Genomic DNA, 22034 nt, shown 5'->3' with positions numbered 1-22034 from the left:
CTTTGATTAAAAACAACAGCTGCTCCAAAGGCTTGCTGTACCTGTAGTACTAGGGAAGGGCTCAGCAAGACTGGATAGTCTGCTAAGGTTGTGCGTTTTCCTTGGGTTCAGGTGCTCCTTTGAATAATGTGGGCCTTGGTGGGGGGTGCAGGGGGCACGAGCAGCCTTCCCTTGTCCATGTGAGTGGTGTGACCAGTCATTCTTCTTTCGGCTGGTCAAAGCCAGTGCAGCTGAGGATGTGGTGGGGGGCAGGGGTGCTTCTAGGAGGGAAGAGGGCTCAGAAAGATGGGCAGCACCCCCAAACCCTCCCAGCTGCTGCCTGAGCAGAGCAAAGCAAAGCTGAGTTGTCTCTGGAGAAGTAGGGGGTGGGCCCTTGGCTGAGCAGAGTGGCCAAGGGGATGTTTTCCTGAAGACAGGCCTAGACTGAGAGTTGAAAAATCCTGGAGAGGTTGGATCCCAGATTCATTTATGGAAGCTTACTACGTGCTCTATCAATGAATTTTATCCTCATATGACCCTGTGAGGAAGGTGCTATTGCTATTACGATCCCATTTTACATATGAGGAAACCGAGGCATAGAGAGGTTACAGATCTTGCCCAAGTCACACAGCTCCTAAGTGGTGGAACTTGACTCCAGATTCTGCCCTTAACCTGACTATGCTGATGGTTCCCTGGGGGTGGCTTTGCCACAGCCTCTTGCAAACCTCACCCTTGTCAGAGCCATATTCCTTGGTGGAGGGATGCAAGAAACAGGAAAGATGCTGGAGGGCAGTGGTCTGAGGCTAACACACTAACCTGCTGCCCACCCCCTCCCCATCTCTTCCAGGCCTCCCTGGTCCTGCAGGTGTCTTACACGCCACTCCCTGGAGCTGTGCCCCTGTTCCCACCCTCCACTCCTCTGGAACCCTCCCCGACTCTGCCTGACGTGGACATGGTGGCCGGTGAGGAGCCCACCCTTGGCCTGGCCAGGCCCCAGCAAGAAGGCCGGCAGTGGCTCTGACTTGGGGGGTTGGGGGCTGCAGCAGGGCTTCCCAGCCTTTGCTGCCTGCCCCAGGTTGGGGGCTGCCTTGACCTGGAGAAGCGGAGAGCTGCCTTCAGCCTTGCAGAAAGAGGGGGCTGTTGGGAGTAGGGTGAGGTCTCTTTCCCAGCCCCAGCTACCTGGGAAGGGGCTGTGCCTGGGCCAGGTGCTCTGCACTATGCAGCTCTGATATGGGTGTACTGGGATGGGGTCTGTCCCAGGTGATAGCTGAAGCCTCAAAACTCCCCAGAACTGGAAGCTTCCCTGCTCTGGCACCCAGCAGGCCTTCAGTAATGGTGTGTGACAAAAGAACTAGTTTTTCCTTGAAAGAGCCCTGGGCTGGACTTAGGGGACCTGAGTTTCTGACTTGCCTTTGACATGGAGTAGCTGTGTGACTTTAGCCTGGTTAATCCCCCTCTCTGTGTCTACAGATTATCATTTGTGAAATGAGCAGACTGAATTAGCTAAGTCCTGCACCTTCCTCAGCTCTCTTCGCTTGCCTCTGCTGGGCTTGTAGAGCGAGGACCAGCCCAGAGAGGCTGGCTGGCCAGTGGGGGCCTACGCCCAGGAGCTGGCACAGCCTCTATGTGGTTCAGCCTGCTGTGGTGGGGAGGAGGCTACACAGCTGGGCCACTGCCCGTGGGAAAGATTCTAGTCTTTTTCTCTTAGTGAAACAAACACAACATTAAAAGCTGAGCAGCCCCTGTCGTGGGTGTGCCTTGTGCCTGTCCTGGAGCCCAGCTCAGAGTGGGGCTTGGTGGTGAGGGAGGCAGAGCAGGGCCATCTTGCTGGGGTTCAGCACTGTCTGAGCTTAGAGATGGGGAGATCAATCTGAACTGGGGACATCTGGGAAGTCTGAGCTAGATTATGGCTGGGGCGGGCTCAGGGCAGGAAGGAGTGTTCCCGGTGACAGAGGGTAGGGAGGGTGGAGGGCCCGAATGCTGTGGGACTGGGTTGAGGTGGGTCTGACAGACAGGTTCAGGCCAATCAGGGGAGGTTCCTGGTCCTGCCTGGAAGGTGGTGAGAACGGACTGACCTCCGCAGACATGGCAGCCATTGCTGAGCTTCGTCCCGGGCTGGGGCGGGCCGGGAAAGCAGCGTTGGGGTTGGGGGTGCAGTAGGTTGCCGTCCCTCACCCCAGCTCCATCCTGCCCCTCCTGGGCTGTGTCCTGCCCATGAGCCAGGTGGGGGACAGAGCCGGGCCGAGACTTGGTCCCTGCTCAGTGACAGCACCGTGGACACAAGATATTCTGGAAAGAAGTGGCTGGCCCCCACGGGTGAGACTCGGGCCAAGGCTGTCCCGATCCCAGATCCTCTCACCTGTAACCGTCTCACTAGCCGCCACGGTCAGCTCCCTGGAGTGGGGCAAGGTGGCCAGAGGGCTCATCCCGGGGACTTGGGGCTGGGAGGGCTGGGGCCATTCTGTTTTCCTCCTGTTGACTAACTGGACTGACTGCCCTCAAGTTTCAGCTGTTGAAAGCTCCTCTCCTTTCTACCTCATCCATCCTGGTTCACTGATGGGAGGGAGGGGTGGGGGCAGTGGTGGGTCCTAGTGCCCACGTCCTTTGGATCCTCCACCCCCGGGCTGGGTCCCAAGGGCAGGGCCCGAGGGACCCAGGCCTCATTGGGACCCTCCCCTCCCAGACACAGGAGGAGAGGAAGACACCGAGGACCAGGGGCTCACTGGAGACGAGGCAGAACCATTCCTGGATCAGAGCGGCGCCCCAGGCCCTGGGGCTCCCACCACCCCGAGGAAACCACCTTCTCATCCTCCCCCCTACCACCCTGGTAGCAAAAGGAAGAGAAGCGCACCCACGTCCAGAAAACTGCTGTCAGACAAACCGCAGGACTTCCAGGTACTGAGTGGGCTCTCTGACCCCAGGCTCCTCCTTTAGCCCAGCAGCAGCTGCTGGTGTTGGGCGCCTGCTGGGTCTGTCTAGCCTCAGGGGAAGATGTGCATGGGATCCTAAGGGCCCTCCTTCGAGGGGACCTGTGGTTTCCTGGGCCCTGGGCAGATACTGAATAGGGAGTTCGCATCTTAGGTCCTCAGAACAAGCCTCTGCCCAGCACCATGGTTTTGTGCTTAAAAAAAAAAAACAGGCACTGCAGAGATCCAGTATATCTTTGCATCTCTTTACATGCATCTCATCTCTTACTTGTTTTCTAACCAGAGTTTATCTAACTAACAAGCTCCTTGCTGTTCAAAGTGTGGTCTGTGTCCAGCAGCATCAGTAATACCTGGGTACTTGATATACGTGCAGAAGCTCCAGGCCCCACCACGGACCTGCGAAATCAGAGTCTGCATCTTATTTATGTATTTATTTTTTTTGAGACAGTGTCTCGCTTTACTGCCCGGGCTAGAATGCCATAGTGTCAGCCTAGCTCACAGCAACCTCAGACTCCTGGGCTCAAGCGACCCTCCTGCCTCAGCCTCCCTGTAGCTGGGACTACAGGCGCCTGCCACCCCACCTCTCTAATTCCTTCTATTTTTAGTTGTCCAGATAATTTCTTTCTGTTTTTGGTAGAGATGGGATCTTGCTCTTGCTCAGGCTGGTCTTGAAGTCCTTAGCTCAAGCGATCCTTCCTGGGCCTCCCAGAGTGCTAGGATTACAGGCGTGAGCCACCATGCCCGGCTAGAATCTGCACCTTAATGAGATCCCTAGATCCAGGAGCTCCGTCTAGCACCTGCTTCTCCCTGTGTCTACCCACCTACTTACAGCCATGGATTTTTCTGAAAGTCATGTGAGATTTGAGATTGTTCAAGCTCTTCACAGAATAAAAACTATTAATATTAACCCTTTGACACATTTGTATCCAAAAATCCATCCCATTTTATTTGCCTTCACTTTTTCTTTTCAAAAGAGTTTTCCATTTTGGTGTATTCGCACTTAGTGATATTTAACTCTTCAGAACTACTTTTAAAGTTAAAAACAGGAAACTTAAGTCTCTATTAGTTATAACAAATGAATCATAAAAATATATTTCAGTTCTAAACCATGGTAATTTAAGCAAAAGTCCTGGTTATAACCACTGTGTTTTCTCCAAGAGAAAAAATTCTAGCTCCCATACTATTATTCCCAAGATATGTTCTTCTTGCCTTTTTTCTCTTTACAAAAGTAATATATGTCTATTGTAGAATGTTTGGAAATACAGCAAATTGAAGAGAATAAAAATCACTCATCCACCATCCCATTGTTAATAATAATATATCCTTCCATAGTATCTTATTTTTTAAGAGTTGATCAATAAATAGCAGTTGATTCTAAAGTAGAAGCAGTAAACATTTTTTCCCTGAAAATTCTTTTAATATTTTTAAATTTCACATTTTAAAATATTTTTCCTAATATTTGGAAGCATAGATATTCTTGAAATCTTCATTTGCTTAAAGGTTAATGGCAAAAATTCTTAATTTATTTATCAGAATGTAAGAAAGTATTGCATCTTCTAAATAGGCTGCATGCAGTGACTCACACCTGTAATCCCAGCACTTTGGGAGGCTGAAGCAGGAGGATCCCTTGAACCCAGGAGTTCACGAGGCTGCAGTGAGCTATGATCAAGCCACTGCACTCCAGCCTGGGCAACAGAGTGAGACCTCGTCTCTAAAATAAATAAATAAATAAATAAAAATAAAGACTATTTATGGGGTCACTTCACTTTGGAAGTTCAACCTCTGAAAGAATTGTCAGTAAAGAATGTTCAAATCACTTAAAAATGCCAGTATCAGTGGGGTCTCCGTGGGGCTTGGGCCAATGTCTGAACGAAATGAACTGGGGGCTATATCTGCCCACCCCTGGGGCTCAATGCAGGTGGCTTACTCAGGGAAGCCTGGCAGCTCTCCTGTGGAACTATGGAATTTTGTAGATGCAAGGGACCTTGGTGGGAAAATATGATTGTTCGTGTAATGCTCTTCCTAATTCCTTTTTAATACTCTTCCCAAGAGGCCAGCAGTGAGATGGTCCCTGAGATTTCTGACCCTTGGGCAGATGGTGGGTGGCCCCTTCCTTCCCCCTTCCTCCTGCTCATGCCCCTCTTGGCTTTCAGATCCGGGTCCAGGTGATCGAGGGGCGCCAGCTGCCAGGGGTTAACATCAAGCCCGTGGTCAAGGTTACTGCTGCTGGGCACACCAAGCGGACGCGGATCCAGAAGGGAAACAACCCACTTTTCAATGAGGTGGGAGACACCAGGCATTAGGGCTAGAACCTTGGTGGCCCTTTCCAACTGGGAGCTCAAAGCAGGGCACCTGGTGATTCATTCAAGAGTTATTACATATGGCGCTAACTTTGGGTGGCGAGATGTGCCGGGTCCTGAGTACGTTATCCGAGGGATTGGGGAAAGGCTTCTGGCTCTTTTTCCCACCTTGGGCTCCTGCTGCTCCACATCCCTGTCATCCTATAGGGCTGACCACCCACCCATCCCTGAGATGACAATCTCCGTGAGGTCGGGGGTGGAACACCCCTGAGCTTGTGGAATCCCCAGAGCTGAGCTCCAGACACGTTTTCTGTGGGGACTAAACTACCAGGCCTGAAGGCTCGTGGGTGGGGGCCCATCCCCCTGGCCTGTGGGATCGGGATCGGCAGGCACTGATGAGTCTCCCTTGTGCTCTGGACAAACAGACGCTTTTCTTCAACTTGTTTGACTCTCCCGCCGAGCTGTTTGATGAGCCCATCTTTATCACGGTACGTACGCCTCCGCGATCAAAGTGTTCTCCGTGGGCTGTGTGTTCGTACATACATGTCAGTGCGTACATGTGTATGTGTGCGTGTTGTGCAAGTGTATATGTGCGCATGTTAGTGTGCATGTGCGTGTATGCCTGTCGGTGTGCACGTGAGTGTGAGAGAGAGAGAGACGTGTTAAAGCCTGGCCCGTGGATGACACGGAGCAACTCATGCTCAAGCTCCGCTGGTCACAGTGGTGCCTACAGCAGCTCAGCCGGGAGGCAGCAGCCAGGGGAGACCCCACAGCTCAGCATCCCCCAGGGGCCTTAAGCCACTTGTTGTAGTGCACATTTTAGTTTTCATCTTAGTTGGTTTGTCCATGTGCCCGCTTCTGGCCAAGATTTTCTTTCTCCGGGTCTCAGCTCTCCTCCTGCCCCCGGAATAGTGTAGTCTAGTGGCTGCAAGTGCGGGCTCTGGAGCTAGACTGCCTGGATTCTAGCCCTGCCTATGCCATTCCGGGGTTGTGTGGTTCTGTGCGAGTCCTGTAATCTGTTTATTTATCTATAAAATGGGGATAATGATAGTACCTACTCATGGGGTCTAGTGAGGGTTGAGCATTGCTTAGAACAATCTCTGAAACTGAGTGTTTAGCGTCAGCTGTTTCTATTTGGGAGGGAAGAGCTATGGGATTGCCCCTGTCTGGGCCACACTTTCACTGGTAAACGTTGAGTTTTCACTGCTCTTTCCCTGCAGGTGGTAGACTCCCGTTCCCTCAGGACAGACGCTCTCCTCGGGGAGTTCCGGGTAATTGTTTACCTGTTTGTAAGCAGGCAGTTCTCACCTCTTCGTGTTGGTGGAGGCTCCGTGGATACTGGGCAGGGGCTGGCACTCTAGAGACCCTGTACGTCTTGGTCTGTGTTGGGAAAATATAATTTCAAAAAAAAAACCCCCAAATCCTCTCCACAAAATCTCCTCCCAACTCAGAAAGCCTCTCTGCAGAGGTAGAAGAGAAGAAAACAGTTTTATCATTGAAGAAGTATCACAGCAGAGTGTGACACACATCACAGGCAATCGCTAAGAGATTGCAAAAACAGAGCAGCCTCCCCCAGCAACACAGCCGGCGGTGCAGCCCCCTCCACACTGTACCTGTTCTCGAGATGTAACGAGTCCTCCAATGAGGGGCTCACAGCACCGTCGGTCACACACAGTTCATCCTAGATTCACCTGGACACCCACCTGTGGTTGCTCATTTACTTTTTCCAGAGGAAAAAACAAAACTCAAACACCTGTCTTTCTTACAGGAAGTAGTGTTAGAGCTTGGAGCAAGGCACCCACTGAAGTTAGGCTCCTACCTTCCAGAGAAGCTGGGAGACAGGGGTGCCATCTCCCTTGATATTTACATTTCTAAGAGAGGGCTCTGGGGCCCCTGAGAAAGACATCCTGAATCATAAAGCTGACAAAAGGCTTATTTAGTTTCTAAAAAGATACATTTCAAAGAGACAAAGTACTTACATCTACAAGTTTTCTAAGGCAAATGTTTTGACAAAAAGAGGGTAGGGAAATCTCTTCCCTTATTTCCAACAGGCAGAATTAAGCCCTTAATTTTTAATTTGTATTTGTCCCTAACCTGGGAAGTCTCCTGAGCTTAGGCAGCCCCCTAAATCCGGTGCTCTCTGCCCCGACCTCACGTGTGCTCTGGGCTGGGAACACAGTTCAGGTGGACCCCTGGGGCTGAGGGGATTGTTGGGGAGGGCCTGCCTGAGCCTGCTAATTTCTCCTGGACAGTCTAGAAGCTACCTGACTATACAATTTGGCTCATAGGATGCATTTAACAGATTGCATAAAGGTCCTTGTCATTACACAGAGGAGCCTTGAATGGGGTTTTAATATAATTCTTATTGATTTTCTAATTTTAGAATCTGCAAGGATTTATCAAAAGGAAAGAAAGAGCACAGGCTTATTTTTTTTGAGAAGGAAAGAGAAGTTTATTAATTTGCCGGCAAATGAGGAGATTGGCAGACTTCCATCTCAAAGTACCCACATCCTCGAGCACAGGCTTATTTTAACCCTGTCATCTGGATAAATAATGTCCCCCTTCTCTGAGAATTAGTCACAAGATGAAAAACTAAGTCTGTTTTCCTGGAGAAGCTTTCTTTTTTTTTTTTTTAGAAGAATGGCTTGAGCCTGAGTTATTCTGTAACAAAGGAAATCTTAACTATGTTTTGAGTTTCTAATCTTTACATTCTTGTTCTGAAAACTCAAGGGTTAAATTAAAAGATTATATTATTTTTCTAATTATATTAAAATATTATTATATTATATAATTATATTAATTATATCATATTATAAAAGTAATCTATGATAGACTATTTTTTAGGGCAGTTTTAGGTTCACAGCAAAAATTGAGTGGAATGTGTAGAGAGTTCCCAGATACTCCCTGCCCACCTGCCTTCTGCAGCCTTTCCCACTATCAACATCCTGATAATCTATGATTTTTAAATGTAAAATTATGAAAGACAGGAAGGAATAAAAAATAAAATAAAAACAACCCAAAGGTACCACCCAGAGATAGCACAGTTACCATTTTGCTATATCCCCTTTCCTCAATTTTTCCTGTACATAAGTGTACTTTACCAAACTGGGATCAAAATGTATTCTGCTTCCTTTCCATGGAGTTTCAAATAATAAATGTTTCCCTATGTTCTTCAAAAACATGATTTTTAATGGAATTGTATAATGCACCATGTTCTATTGAATTCTTCATTGGCAAGAATTTGATTTGTGCTTCGTCTCTGTGATTGCAGATGGACGTGGGCACCATCTACAGAGAGCCTCGTGAGTGCTCCCCACTTTGGCTGTATCCTTGCATTTTGGTTCTGGAGGCTGATTGGGGACACCCATTTGGGACCCTCACTCTTCCTCCCTGGGAGTGTGGGAGGAGGGTTTTGCTCTTGGAAGAGGAGGCAGGTATTCGTCGTCCAAGAAAAATGGGCCATGAAGAAGATCATACCCCCCACTATGTCTCAGTCGGCCCATTCAGGGATGGTAAATCTGGAAGCCCCCAGAAGGCTTGCTGGAGACCGGGTCACCACAGAGAGGGACAGGTCATTGGGTGATGAGTCCAAGCTTTCTCTTCACCCCAGGTTTCCACTCTGGTCACTTTCTGAGGAGGAGGAAAATGGCCTTCAGTTTGACTTTGGCAGCCTCTTCTAGGAGTTTCTGTTAGTATTTCTGACTCTGACCCATGGGAACACTCATAGTACCTTTTGATTCTAGAATGTGAGTTCTGCCCCCATGTCCTGGTGGGTGAGTCCTTTATCTCACTCCGTGTGGTCCATCCTGGACTCCTGGATGTGGCTGCAGACATGGGTCTTCCAGTTCTGGGACCACCGGTGTATTGTGTCCTTTAGGGCATGCCTATCTCAGGAAGTGGCTGCTGCTCTCAGACCCTGACGATTTCTCCGCTGGGGCCAGAGGCTACCTGAAAGCAAGCCTTTGTGTGCTGGGGCCCGGAGATGAGGCTCCGGTGAGTATGTTTGCCTGGGTCCTCCTCACAGTGCCTCATGTAGAACTTCGTGGTGGAGACACCAAACAAAAAGCAAAAACTTTACTTTTTTCTGATTTAAAAGAATACATGATAATTATGAGAAATGTAGAACATGTAGAAAAGTATAAATAAAAAAATGCACATATAGTAGTAACATTCATCGGGTGTCGGGCAGGTGGGAGTGGGAAGGAGGGGATGGGTTTATACACACCTAATGGGTGCGGCGCTCACTGTCTGGGTGACGGACATGCTTGAAGTTCCAACTCAGGTGGGGCAAAAGCAATATATGTAACCTAAACATCTGTACCCCCATAATATGCTGAAATAAAAGAGAATGTATCATTCATAATTCTACCACTCAGGGAGAGCCATTGTTAATATCTAATTGCATATACATGTATATACATGTGTATATACATGTGTATTTTTCTTTTAGCAAAAGTGATATCATCCTACATATGTATTATATTGCAACCTAAATTTTATTGCCTAAGGATATACCATTATCCTCTTTACAGGTGGTAAGAACAAGAAAAGTGTTCAGGGCTGGGGAGGTATCAGCATCTTTGTATGTTTGAGAAGAGGCGAAAAGGCTTGGAATTACTATTGTGAGAGAGAAATGAAAGGCTAGATTTAAATAAAAGTTTCTGGGCAGACACAGGAGCGCTCACTCTGGGTTGGAGACTGTGGTGGGGCCACTCATGATACTTGGTGGCTGAGACGCAGAGAGAGGCAGGTGGCTGGGAGGTGTTGGTGGGGGCGGGCCAGGGTGGCGAAGGCCGGGACTGAGGTAGCAGGGTGCCCTGATCATGGCTGATGCTGCCATGCAGGGAGGGTGGGGAGGACAGGGAGGGCTGAAGAAGAGCAGGAAGAATAGGGAAGGGTGAGGGAATGCACACTTACTGAGCGCCTGCTGTGTGCTGGCTCTGTGTGTGTGTGTGTGCGTGTGTGTGTGTGTGTGTGTGTGTGTGTGTGGAGGTGGGTGTTGGAGAAGGTGGATGGGTTGGAAGACTCTTTAGAGAAGAGGTTTCAGAATCAAGATTTTGCTGGGGCACTGGTGCTGAGAGGCTGGAGGTTTGAGACGGCAGCTAAAGGGGTGGGAGGTCAGCTGCTACTGGAGGACAAGGAACCATGTTGGTGAATGGGTTGTCGGCGTGGGCGTTGACACGGTGTGGATATTTTATGGGGGAGTTGGGGGTCAAACGGGCAGACTGTGAGTGGGGGCTGAGATCATCAAGGAAAGGTGAGCAGGTGTTCTAGGCTTGGTGGGGCCCCAGGGACAGTGGTCCATGTGCACAGCATGGCTTCCAGAGAGCAGAGATGGTGGAGTGATGGTGGGAGCGAGGCAGGCGTGGCTCTCCTCCCAGCTGGGATGGTCTCGAGGAGTGGGAGAAGCAGGAGGGGAAGTGGGTTTCCGGGGAGAGGGCTGCAGGAGGCGGAGTTGTCTAAGGAAAGCTGAGTGGCACTCTGGAGGTGGAGGACAGTTTCCATGAGTGGTGAAGCTTGGAGATGTTGGCCGATGACAAGAGCTCAGGAAGCCACAGTGGAAAGGGTTAGGGAGGGAGAACCCAGCACTGTGCAGGGGGCGGGAGAGCACATCAGACCATCCCATGCAAGGGCCCTGTCCCTGCTGTCTCATCCCATAAGGTCCATCCCTGTCCCTCCACAGCCCATCTCTCCAGACATTTTGCCTTCTTGCTTCTATGCGGCATCACTGAGTCTGTGATCTTTTTCTAGGATGCTCCTTCTTCCTCTTACCATTAGCTGCAATCTTGCTTTTCCCTGATGTAGCCACTTCTCTTGAAGCCAACTCAGTGGAAGCCCCAATTTTCTGCTCTCCCCCGCCCTCCTCTCGGGGTCTCTGGATGGGGGAGCGGCAGCTGTGTTTTGGTTTCTCACTATGGTCCTTCCCAACTTCTGCAGGCCACCTCCTCTGAAGGCTGCTTCACTCTCTGGCCCTCTGCAGGCCGAGCCAGGCCCGGAGGCTCCCTGCTTGCAGATCCCCAGCCTTCCTGCCCCCACCTTTGCCATCGCTCTGGGTTGTTACATATCCTCACTGATGAGCCATCGCCATCTGGCCTCACTTCTTCCCGAGCCTGGGAAGTAGCCCTCTCTTAACCAGTCTCTGAGGCTTCTCCCCCACCCCCTGCCACCCTGGCCAAACGACAGTCCTTCCCACTGAGGTACAGCCCCTGACCCCTCTCTGTTTTCCCAGCCCATCAATTCCCTCCTGCCCCCAGGTTCCCAGCCTGGACCCCATCAATGATCACAATTCTCACTCTGTGCTCAGTAGTCCTGGGGGCTCCTGCCATGCCTTGTGTCCCCACCACCCGTGCTCCACACACTGGCTCCTTGGTTGCCTGAAAGTGCTGGTTGGACAAACATGAGTTTCTGTTTCCCAACTCAGCTGGGCCCTGGGTGCTGTCAGCCTCTTCTTTCACTTGGGTGTAGTTAGATCCATAGCCCATTCTCCTCGGGGGCTGTTTCCAGACTTCCCTGTCTTTCCCAAGCTCCAACTTCAGCTTCCCTTAGAGAGGCAGAGCTGCACGGTGGTGAGTGCTGTGAGCTCCTGGAGTTCCCCAGGGAAAATCCAGTATCATTGGCTGCCCACTCCCCATACCTGCTTCCATCCTATATTCGGTGACATCTCAGGAAATGGCATTTTCATCCACTTAGTCCCCCAAGCCAGAGGTCAGAGTTTCATTCTTCATCCCTCAGTCCCCATGCAAGCAGTTGGCCAGTCTTGTTGGCATGAAAACCTCGATGTACTTCTCCTCTTTCCCATCCCAAGACCAGAGTCCCAGGTCAGGCACCCATCTTCTCTCACCTGGGTCTCCATGTGAATTAAGATACAGGTTTAGCTGGTGTAACAAAGGACCTCAAATTTAACAAGAGTTAAGGAAGACATTTGTTTCCCTCTCATATAAATGCCTGGGCAGGCTGTCCGGAATTGGCACTCTGCTTCTGCAGTGACCAGAGCCCTGGGCTCTGTTCTTTGCTTCACGGCCTTCATCATGCCACATCTCATGGCCCAACATGGTTGCTCCGGTTCCCATCATCATGTCTGTATTCCAGCCTGTGGAATGGGAGAAAAGGGCAATGGAGGCCACATCTCTTCCTTCAGCAGCATGACCCAGAAGTTGTGCACATTTATGCTCAAGTCCTATTTACTGGAACTTAGTCACATGGCCAAGGAGCCCGGGAAATAAATCCACCCTAGTGCTACCCAGCTAAAAATGGGAGTTCTTTAACTAAAGGAAACAGAAGAGAATGGATTTGGGGGACAGCTAGCAGTTTCTACCACTTTTTCCTAAGTGTCCTCTGTGCTACCTCTTATCTCATGCCACCAAAGTCATCTTCTTTAAACTCAAGTAGAATCATGTGTCTCCTCTTCAAAAATATCCAGTGACTTTCCACTGCTTTTAGGATAAAGTCCCAAATCCTTAGCATGACGTTCAAGGCCCTTGAGAATTTGGCCTCAGTCTAATTTCCCACTCCCACTCCCATTATGTACCTCCACAGACCCATGCTGTGGCCACACCAGATGATGTGACCCTTTCCAGAATGTTCTTCCATCCTTCCCCTGCCTTTCGCCTGCTGGAATGCCTCTGCTCTCTTTGCCTACCAAAAGCCAACTTGTTCCTCAAGACCCAGTTCAGATGCCACTTCCTCCATGAAGCCTGCCTTGTCCTCTAGGAAAACGTATTGGTCTTTCCTTTGGGCCACCACCCAGCCCTTTGTCGATCTAGTTAGTTTTATATGACTATCTCCCTCACTGAGAGTCAGGTTTTTGATGATGGAGACAATATAGCAAATATGATCTCTTTTATCTCCCCTCTTGCCTAGTACAGCTCTTGTATACAGTGGGTGCTCGGTAAATGTGTGCTGAGTGAATGAGCAGATGTTGTTGAGGCTGGAGTGGCTGGCTTAGACCTCAGTCCCTACTGTACTGTTTTTTAACTGGGGGGAGTGGGAAGGAAACCAGGGTTCGTTGGAAGCCTGCCACGTGCTGCATACCTTTACGTGGTCATTGAAGATGCTGCTCCCACAGCGCTGGGAGATCAGTGTCACCGTCTCCACTGTACCCGTGAGGAAGCCGAGTCTCAGGTTAAGGAGCTTGCCTGTGATTGTACAGTTGTAAGTGGCAGAGCAAGACCTGCCCTACTTCAGAATGCAACATTCGCGCTCTTAGAGAGGGAAGGCAAAACATTGTGCTCAGGAGTGCACCAAGGAATCACGTTTGGCTTGCTTTGTAGCTGGAGAGGAAGGACCCCTCTGAAGACAAAGAGGACATCGAAGGCAACCTGCTCAGGCCCACGGGCGTGGCCCTGCGAGGAGCCCACTTCTGCCTGAAGGTCTTCAGGGCTGAGGACTTGCCCCAGAGTGAGTGTGGCACCCCCACCCCCTCCCCCTTGCTGTGGCGGCCTGCAGGTGGCTGCAGTGGGGGCAGCTGTGAGGGGCCAGGGTCAGCTCCCTGGGGGAAGGAGAGGCCTTCTTAGCCCCTGCCAGAGCCTCCCTCTCCCCAGAGGTGCTTCCTGCCCTCTCCCTGCACCCCCTTGCCTGGCTTCCTGCCCCTGCCCGGCCCAGCTCTCCCTCCCCTCTGTCTGGAGGGATGTTTCAAACCCTCCCTAGGTTTCCAAAGGGTTTTTTTCAGTCCTTAACAAAAGCAATTGAATGTCACGAAAAGTAATAGATGCTGGTGGAGTTACAGAGATGCAAGAAATCCTGAGAGTAACAGCTGCCCCTGGGCTGCATCCCAGCGTCCCTGTGCCTGGCCTGCCTGTTTACCCAGTCTGTGGACCCATTTTCTTGGTTCTCACTGGGGAATCGGCACCATCTGGACTCTGTTCTGCTCTCAGGGCTGGCTCTCATTGATTTTCCTTCCCTTTACGAGGAAGCCCTGGCCTGCAAGTCAGCAGACCTGGGCGGGAGAGCAGTTGCTTTAAGATTGGAAGGGTTTGCATGAAGGACACCGGGGGCCACTGTCCCCACAGATGAAGAACGCTGGTCCACCGCGTGACCCACCATCCTTGTTTCCCTGGGACTGTCTTAGTTGTACACTGAAAGTACCATGTTCCAGGAAGCCCCCCCAGTCCCCAGCAAACTGGGACAGTGGGTCACCCTACTTGTGGCCATCTCCACTTCCTCCCAGGAAGGCCGGTGTGGCCACTGTCTGGTTTCTCACAGTGGCTGGCCCAGTACTGGACCCACTCTGTGGGTGAGTAGCAAATGCTAAGGGAATTATACTGAATATTCTAGAGCCGTGGGTGTCAGCCTGGGCTGACATTAGAATCACCCGGGCAGCTTTAGATAGTCCCAATGCCTGGGTCCTCTTCCAGCATGTCTGATTGACTGGGCTTGGGGTACGGCTCATGAAAGTGGGGTTTAAAGGCTCCCCTGGTGGCTCTTGTGTGGCCCAGCCATGAGCCGCTATTTTAGAGTGTAGATTAGCATGAGCAAGCCAGTCACTGTCCACAGCAGAGTCAGTGAGAACGTTTGCAACTTGGGTCCCTGGTTACAAGGGTTCCATAAAGCGAATTGTTTGAGGGCTTCTGCTTTGATTACTGACCTCAGCAAATAATGGGGGTTCCTTCTATACAAGCTTATTTGGACCAAAATCATGGGGAAAGCCTTGAAGTGAGTAATGGGCATTAGAACACAGGCTTAAACACATTCGTTGTAATTATGTAGAAAGTGAGGCAGACGAGCTTGCAAAGGGGCATGGGGAATACTAATGTTTGCTTTTCTTAAGGTGAAAGAGCTTCGTGTTGAATTCTCTGCAATGTTGTTTAAATATAAGTAAAAACAAAATAGATGGATAAACAGAACATAAATATCTGCTAATTGTTGCTGCCTGTTGTATTCATGCAGACATTAGCTAACATATAATCCCTCTCTGCTCATTCATATAAACATAACATATGCTGTGTGTACATATATGTACATATACATGTATATACACATACACAGATCTACCTATCTGTCATCTATCTATTGGTGTAAATAATCTGTCTAATTCAGTAAAATAATTGGTTTGGGGCAGCATAGATTAAAAACTCTTTTTATTTTATCTTTTTAAAAACCAGAATTGACTTATTGGTTAACTTTAGGTAAATTCCTGTGCTAACGGCTATAAAGAAAATGTCACCAGGCACTAATAATGGAATATTATTATAGCATTTTCCAGTCCTTTCCTGAATTATTTGCTGCCATTAGCAGTATAGATTTCCGATCAGTCAAGCAGTCAGTCGGTTGGCAGATCTGTTCTGAAAGCTTTGAGTGCAGAGGGGACAGAGAAGGAGCTGTCTTGGGGTGGTGACAAAGCTGCCCAGTGCCCTCAGGAGCTGCTGCTCTGAGACAGTCCTCCCTCTCGGGAGTCCTCGGGCTGAGTCCCCATGTGAGGACTGCCTGGAGACAGAGGGAGGCAGTCGGGGTTTGGGGTGGGAAGGCAGGCAGGCAGTGACTGGCCTGCCCTTCTCCCCAGTGGACGATGCCGTGATGGACAACGTGAAGCAGATCTTCGGCTTTGACAGCAACAAGAAGAACTTGGTGGACCCCTTTGTGGAGGTCAGCTTTGCGGGGAAAATGGTAAGGAGCAAGGGAGTAGGGGGGCTTCTCGTGGGAGGGGGACTTCTGGGTGCCCCGTGGATGGTGCTGGGCAAGAGCAGGACAGAGGTGCCCCCATTTGAGTTGCTTGCACACAGAGGGGCTGATCCTGGGATGTGCGGTGAGACCCCCCCCACAGGCCCAGCTCTCTGGGGCTGCCCCCGCACACGAGCATGGACGGACAGACGCATAGGTATGGATGGACCCAGAGAGGATGTCAGACAGTGTATAGGTAGAGGAATATTTGGGGGAAAAGGAAACAATAGCATGAAAACCTGATGTGAAGGCCTAAAGATATGGAAGCTTTTTAAAAAAAATGTGTGATAAAATCATGATTGTTTTTAAAATGTTGTAGCAGGAGTTGGGCAGAGAAAGACCACCCTGTTGGGCGCCCTAGGGATTGCTCCTACGTTCCCTCTTCCTTGCAGCCCACCCCTCTGCCCAGAGGCTGAGCTGTCACTCCAGTCCCTGTTAGTTTCTGTCCCTGCCCCTCTGTCCATACAGGTGTTTGTGTTCGCCCCCCAACCCCCGGCTCTCTCCTGGCGCTCCGAGGTGTCGGCCATCACCTCTCTGTGGAGGACTCCAGCTCTCTTTAGCTCTGATCACCCCTCCAACCCCAGACCTCTCCATGTCTCTAAACAGCTCCACCTGCCACCCCTCTGAGTTATTTGTAGGGATCGCTTTCTCCGCCCCATGTCCAGGAGCCTCTGTCTTAACCAGGGACCACCCTCAAAGACAGAAATGGGGGCCTGCCTTGATCCTTCTCTTTCTTATCTCTCCACATCAAACATGCCACCTCCAGCTCTTGACTTCAAACACGTCCCCAGGGCCCATCCCTTCCCGCTGCCTCCCTAGCCACTGACATCTCTTCCCAGGACCACACACCGGTGGCATGGCATTCAATTTTTGAAGAGTCCGGGCCATTTGTCCAAGTTCCAGATGTGTTCGATTGTTTGTTTCTGGTGTTTAACTTGTTTCTCTGGCTCCTGTGTTTCCTGTAAACTGGAAGTTACAGTCTAGAGACTTGGTTAGACTCAGATTAAGTATTTTGGGAAGAGCTCATCCTAGGCCATATTCTGTATGTCATATTGCATCACGACAGGAAGAAATGAGGCCAGGTTGTCCTATCAAGGGTGATGATCGTCTGATCACTTGGCTGAGGTGGTGTCTCCAGACCTCTTCCTTGCGAAAGCAAATGTTCCTGCTTCGTAATTAGCAAGTAATCTGTGGGCGGTAGCTTGGCATTATGCGGATATCCTGTTTCTCAGCAACCTCTTACCTAGTGGTCTAAGCATCCACAGACCTTCTTGATAAGTTATTTACTTGGGGCTGCAAAGTGGTGATTTTTATCATGACTTCTCTCTTTAGGAGCTGGCATTTTTCTGTAAAGAAAAGCCTTGTTCCTCCTGCCCCTTTGCGTGATAACCGTGAACCTCAATAATCCTTATTAATTCAATGTGTTAAAATCAGCCATTATTGTGTCTGATTGCATGAATTTTCCTGAAGCAGGCCATTGGGAGCCCCTTTGAGCTGCCGCCTCCCTCCCCAGAGTCTAGCACAGGGTCTCAGTGAAAATGTATATGGGGAAGTAATGCAGCTTTTAAACTCACTCACCCTGAGGTGTAAATGCCCATTGAAGATTCTTACCTGAGTGCAGGTGTTGGTTTGGGCTTGGGGTCCAGGTCTGATGCCCTGTACCTGACCTCAGGAGGGGCCGGCACAGGGTGCTTGGAGGTAGGAAGGAAACAGGAACAGTTTTGTTGGACACTTGCTCCGAAGACTAGGATCAATCTTCCCCCTTGACAGATCAGGGAAGTCATGAAGTCATGTCCTGAGATTTTTATTCCTCATTACCAACAGGGAAGGGTGCTTTGATGGTGGCTGGAACCAAGACCAACTTGCCTTCAAATTCATTGCTTTCCTTGGAGCTAAGTCTCAGAGCTCTGGGGCTCCTGGCTGCTCCTGGGTCCTTGCCAGCACCTTTGATCTCCTAGCTCTTCTGTTCTGAGATGCCCTTGGCTGGCCCTGGGGATTTGTGTAGGAAGGTGTGAATGTCTAGGGGCAGTGAGGAATGTGGCCAAGCCAAGGGACCATATAGAGTGGTTTGGCAGCCTGGCTGAAGCAAGATGCTGCATCTCTCATTCTCTCTAGAAGGAGATGGGAGAAGTTGAAGAATGAGCTTATATTGAAGGGGGAAGCTGAAACCCTCCCTCTTGAAAGCTTCATATGGTCAGCCTCCTCTGGGGGTCCCCAGGCCTTTGCATCTTCTTCTCTCTGCCCTGAGCCACCTCCTCGTGGCCTCCCTGCACTCTCTGCTGTCCTTACTGCCTGTTCCTCTCTCTTAGCCTACGTGTGTGTCACTTTTTCTCATTACATCCTAATCTGAAGAGCCCTGAGGTTTTTGTCCTCTGTGTGTCCACACACCCAAGCCTGACCATCCTTGCATTTCCTCTTATGTACACTTGGTGGCACTGCTATCCAAGATGTGAACCACATACCTCATTTGGCCACGTTACTAAGGGGATAGGAGTGTTTGTGTGCACGTGCACCTGTGACGGTGCACTTCATAGTATTGGAAAAGGAAAGAGGGGTACTTGTAGGGCAGGGTAGGAGGGTTTAAAACAACTTTAATTTTCTGAGTGCATGAGTCAAACCCATTAATTGTAAAAAAATTTGAAAAAAATCAGAGAAAAGGAAAACAAAAAAACCCGCACCATATTCTGTATCCCACACCATCCCAGAGATCAGGACCATTAAGTTAACATTGTGTGCATTTGCTTCTAGTATGTTTTCTCTCTTTGGCTCTCACTACCCCTCCCCGCCCCTCTCACGCCTCCCACTGTAAAAAAATTGGATTCAGATTACAGTTGATTTTCATTATTCATGGATTCTGTATTTGCCAATTTGCCTACTCACTAAAATTTATCTGTAAACCCAAAATCAACACTCAAGGCATTTTCGTGGTCATTTGTGGACATGTGGAGAGCTTTGAAAATTTCATGTTGCTCAGTGTGCATGTTGGTTGCTGAGGTCCAACAAGGGGACACTCTACCTCCTTATTTCAGCTCTCGTATTATAAATGTGTCCTTTTCTTGTCTGTGTAATGCCACGTTATTTGCATTATCATACCTTTCGTTGGTGATTTCACTGTTAAAAATGGCCCCTGAGCATGGCGCTGAAGAGCTGTCTGGTGTCCTTAGGCTCAAGAAGGCCGTGAGGTGCCTTTGGGGGAGTACGTGTGTTAGGGGAGCTTCACTCAGGCATGAGTCATTTTGCTGTTGGCCATGAGTTTAATGTTAATGAGTCAGAGACATGTACTAAATAAGGTGTCTGTCAACAGAAACACACAGCAAGGTTATGTATTGATCAGTTGATAAAAATGTTGTGACAGAGGCTGGCAGGAACCTAACCCTACATTTCCGCAAGGGGCAATGACTCAGGATCTACTAATCCACTGTTCATGGTGACGTTAGAGACCGTAACTGCCATGAATAATGAGAATCAAATAGGCAGTCTAGTAAACTGCTTTTATTGTCTAATATTTTCTCAGGTTATTAAATAGTCTTTGAAGTGAATTTTTTGATGGCTGTGTAATATTCCAGTAGATGAATATACCATAACATTTAACCTATTTTTCGCTATATGTAAAGTTCTAATTTTCCTCTTTCATAAACATCCTTGTGACAGACATCGCCATACAGGAATCTTTGTCCACACTCTGATTGCTTTTCCATAGGGAAGTTTCTAGAATGGGGGTTGCTAGGTCAGAGGGCTTATTTTTAAGTATTTGATACAGTTGGTCAAATAGTCCTCCAGAAATGTTGTATGAATAACACTCCGTCAGGAAGTGAAGGAGGAAAAAGAAAAAAAATGGAGAGAAAAAAAGAGTTAAGAGGAGGAGGAGGAAGAGGAAGCATGGTGCTGCCCTGGCGAGTGTGTGAGTGTGGGACGGAGGGGGAGGCTGGCGGGCACCTCGAGGCCCAGCGGCAGTGCTGGCCTCGGGGGTGTCAGTTGGACCGGCTGTTGTTCAAGCCCCCGTACCCACATGGCCGTGGCTCTCTCAGAGGGAGTCCCTGAGGGCACCAGGTTGGGGGACTTGCCATGGAGGGGGCCTCAGACCCCTGGGGCAGAGGCTGAAGCAGGCCCCATGGGCACTGCGTGCGTGGGGACACCCTGTGCCTTTTCGTTGCAGGTTGCTAGGGCACAGTGTTGACAGGACCTCTCAGCTGTGTCTCGTTAAAGAGTCCTTTCTTTTGCTTTTATTTTAAAATTTCATTTATCTGATTTTTGAATTAGGTAATACATTTATTCCATATACTATATACATTTATTCTATCATCTAGCAATCGATCTATCATGAAAAGTCTCCCTCCTGTTCTGTATCCCATCCAGCAATTGATCCACTCAATTTCTTCTTTTCAAAGGAAACCACTGCAGTTTCTTTTGTATCATTCTGGTTTTATTATGCGTTTGCAAGCAAATATGATCATAGATTCTTATCTTTACCCTTTTATTTTTATTATTATTATTTTTTACAGACAAGGTCTCACTCTGTTGCCCAAGCTAGAGTGGGGTGGTGTGATCATAGCTCACTGTAACCCCAAACTCCTGGGTCAAGTGATCCTCCCGCCTCATCCTCCCACGTAGCTGGGACTACAGGTGCACATTAGCACACCTGGCTACTTTTTCTCTTTTTCATAGAGATCGGGTCTTCCTGTGTTGCCCGGGTTGGTCTCAAACTCTTGGGCTCAAGTGATCTTCCTGCCTTGGCCTCCCAAAGTGCTGAGATACGGGCATGAGCTGCCACATTTGGCTTCTTTTACCCTTTTAACATGCATTGTTGCACATTATACTCACTGATCTGTAGTTTGTTTTTTTCACTTAATAATATAACTTGGAGATTTTTTCATATCAGTACATGAAGTGATCCTCGTTCTTTTTTAGAGCTGCATAATACTCCCTCATGTGGATGGGCCACAACTTACTTAACCTGTCCTCTACTGGTGGACAAATGTGCTGTTCCAAATCCTATTAGCTTGAGCCATGCTGCAGTGAATAACCTCACACGTTGTCATTCCACATACGTGTGAGCATTTCTGTTGGATAAGTGTCTGGAGGCAGAACTGATAGTGGTCAGTGGGAATATGCATTTGACATTGTAATAGATCGTGGCCACTCGTTCTCTGAAGTGGTCAAACTATTTTGTTTTCCCACTAGCAAAATATGAGCTTGCAGTTTTTCCATAGCCTTGCTCATAGTGGTCGGTCAGACTTGGAGATTTTATGAATCTGATGGATGAAAAATGGTATCTCATTAGTTTTGTGTTTCTTTTATTATGAGTGAGATTAAGCATCTTTTTACATGCTTCACAACCCTTTGTGTGTCTAATCCTGTGAACTGTTTCTTCCACCCTTTGCTCATTGTCCCATTGGATTGTTCGTCTCCCCTCTTTCCTTACTCCTCTCTTGGCTAACACAAGGCCAAATCTTTCCCCCTCCAGCCCTGCCCCCAGCCCTGTGCGGCCTTTGTCTGGGCTCCTTTTACAGGCAGGAGAGGGAAGGTGGGGGCAGGGCCTGGCACAGAGTAGACCAAGGATGGAGACAAAATCTTTTCCCTGGGGATCTGAAGTCTCTGATCTAAGTCAGATGCTCATTAAATGAGATAATGCACATAAAATACTCGGCACTGTGCAGGGCTCACAGTAAATGCTCTGAAAAAGCTGCCCATTATTTTTATGTGTAGAACATGTAGACCTACTAGGATCTATGTATCCGACACTGAGTCTTTACCTACTGTCCCCATGTGTGGGTACAGGCTGCCCTGGGGCTGGCTAAGGGGCCTGGTGCGCCCCATGGGCCCTGGTGGCCCATGAGCTGCTGGCTTGGATCTAGTTTCCACTCCTGCGAGATTTCTTGTTTGCGAAAAGCCCAGTCTTTAGGGCAGGGCTGGTCTGGGGCAGACTGTGCCTCGTACGGTTGGTATCATCACTGAGTTTTCCTTCACTCTCAGATGCCCGTGCATGGGCTCCAAGCCCCGCCCCCATCTCTGACCTTCTAGGGCTCACTTCCGAAGCGGCAGGAGGTCTGGGCTGATGGGCAAAGGGGGCACCTCTGGGAAAGCCTGTCTGGACTGGACCCAGGGCCCCCACTTTGAGGGTCACGGCCATAATGGAGGTGGGAGGGCGCATCCAGCCAGAGGTATGAGTTAA

At 49.4% G+C, this 22034-nt stretch overlaps 1 protein-coding gene across 18 annotated transcripts in view; it reads left to right on the top strand.

The window, feature by feature from the left end:
- The window catches only part of DYSF (dysferlin), a 205562-nt gene that overhangs the window by 47452 nt on the left and 136076 nt on the right, over positions 1-22034 (top strand). For 9 of the 18 annotated variants that reach the window (XM_012646473.1, XM_012646479.1, XM_012646475.1 and 6 more), the window contains 10 exons: positions 827-941; positions 2203-2295; positions 2663-2874; positions 5060-5188; positions 5632-5694; positions 6427-6477; positions 8478-8508; positions 9084-9199; positions 13477-13603; positions 15705-15808. In XM_012646473.1, coding sequence (XP_012501927.1) covers positions 827-941; positions 2203-2295; positions 2663-2874; positions 5060-5188; positions 5632-5694; positions 6427-6477; positions 8478-8508; positions 9084-9199; positions 13477-13603; positions 15705-15808 — 1041 coding nt within the window. The remainder of the gene's footprint in view (positions 1-826; positions 942-2202; positions 2296-2662; positions 2875-5059; positions 5189-5631; positions 5695-6426; positions 6478-8477; positions 8509-9083; positions 9200-13476; positions 13604-15704; positions 15809-22034) is intronic. The other 9 variants (XM_012646484.1, XM_012646482.1, XM_012646490.1 and 6 more) reach the window with 1 other exon arrangement.

Source organism: Propithecus coquereli, unplaced genomic scaffold (assembly GCF_000956105.1).
Source record: "Propithecus coquereli isolate 6110/MARCELLA unplaced genomic scaffold, Pcoq_1.0 Scaffold243, whole genome shotgun sequence".
NCBI classification, from domain to species: Eukaryota; Metazoa; Chordata; class Mammalia; order Primates; family Indriidae; genus Propithecus; species Propithecus coquereli.
Note: the sequence above shows the minus strand (reverse complement) of the source record. Positions and strands in the feature narration are given on the sequence as shown.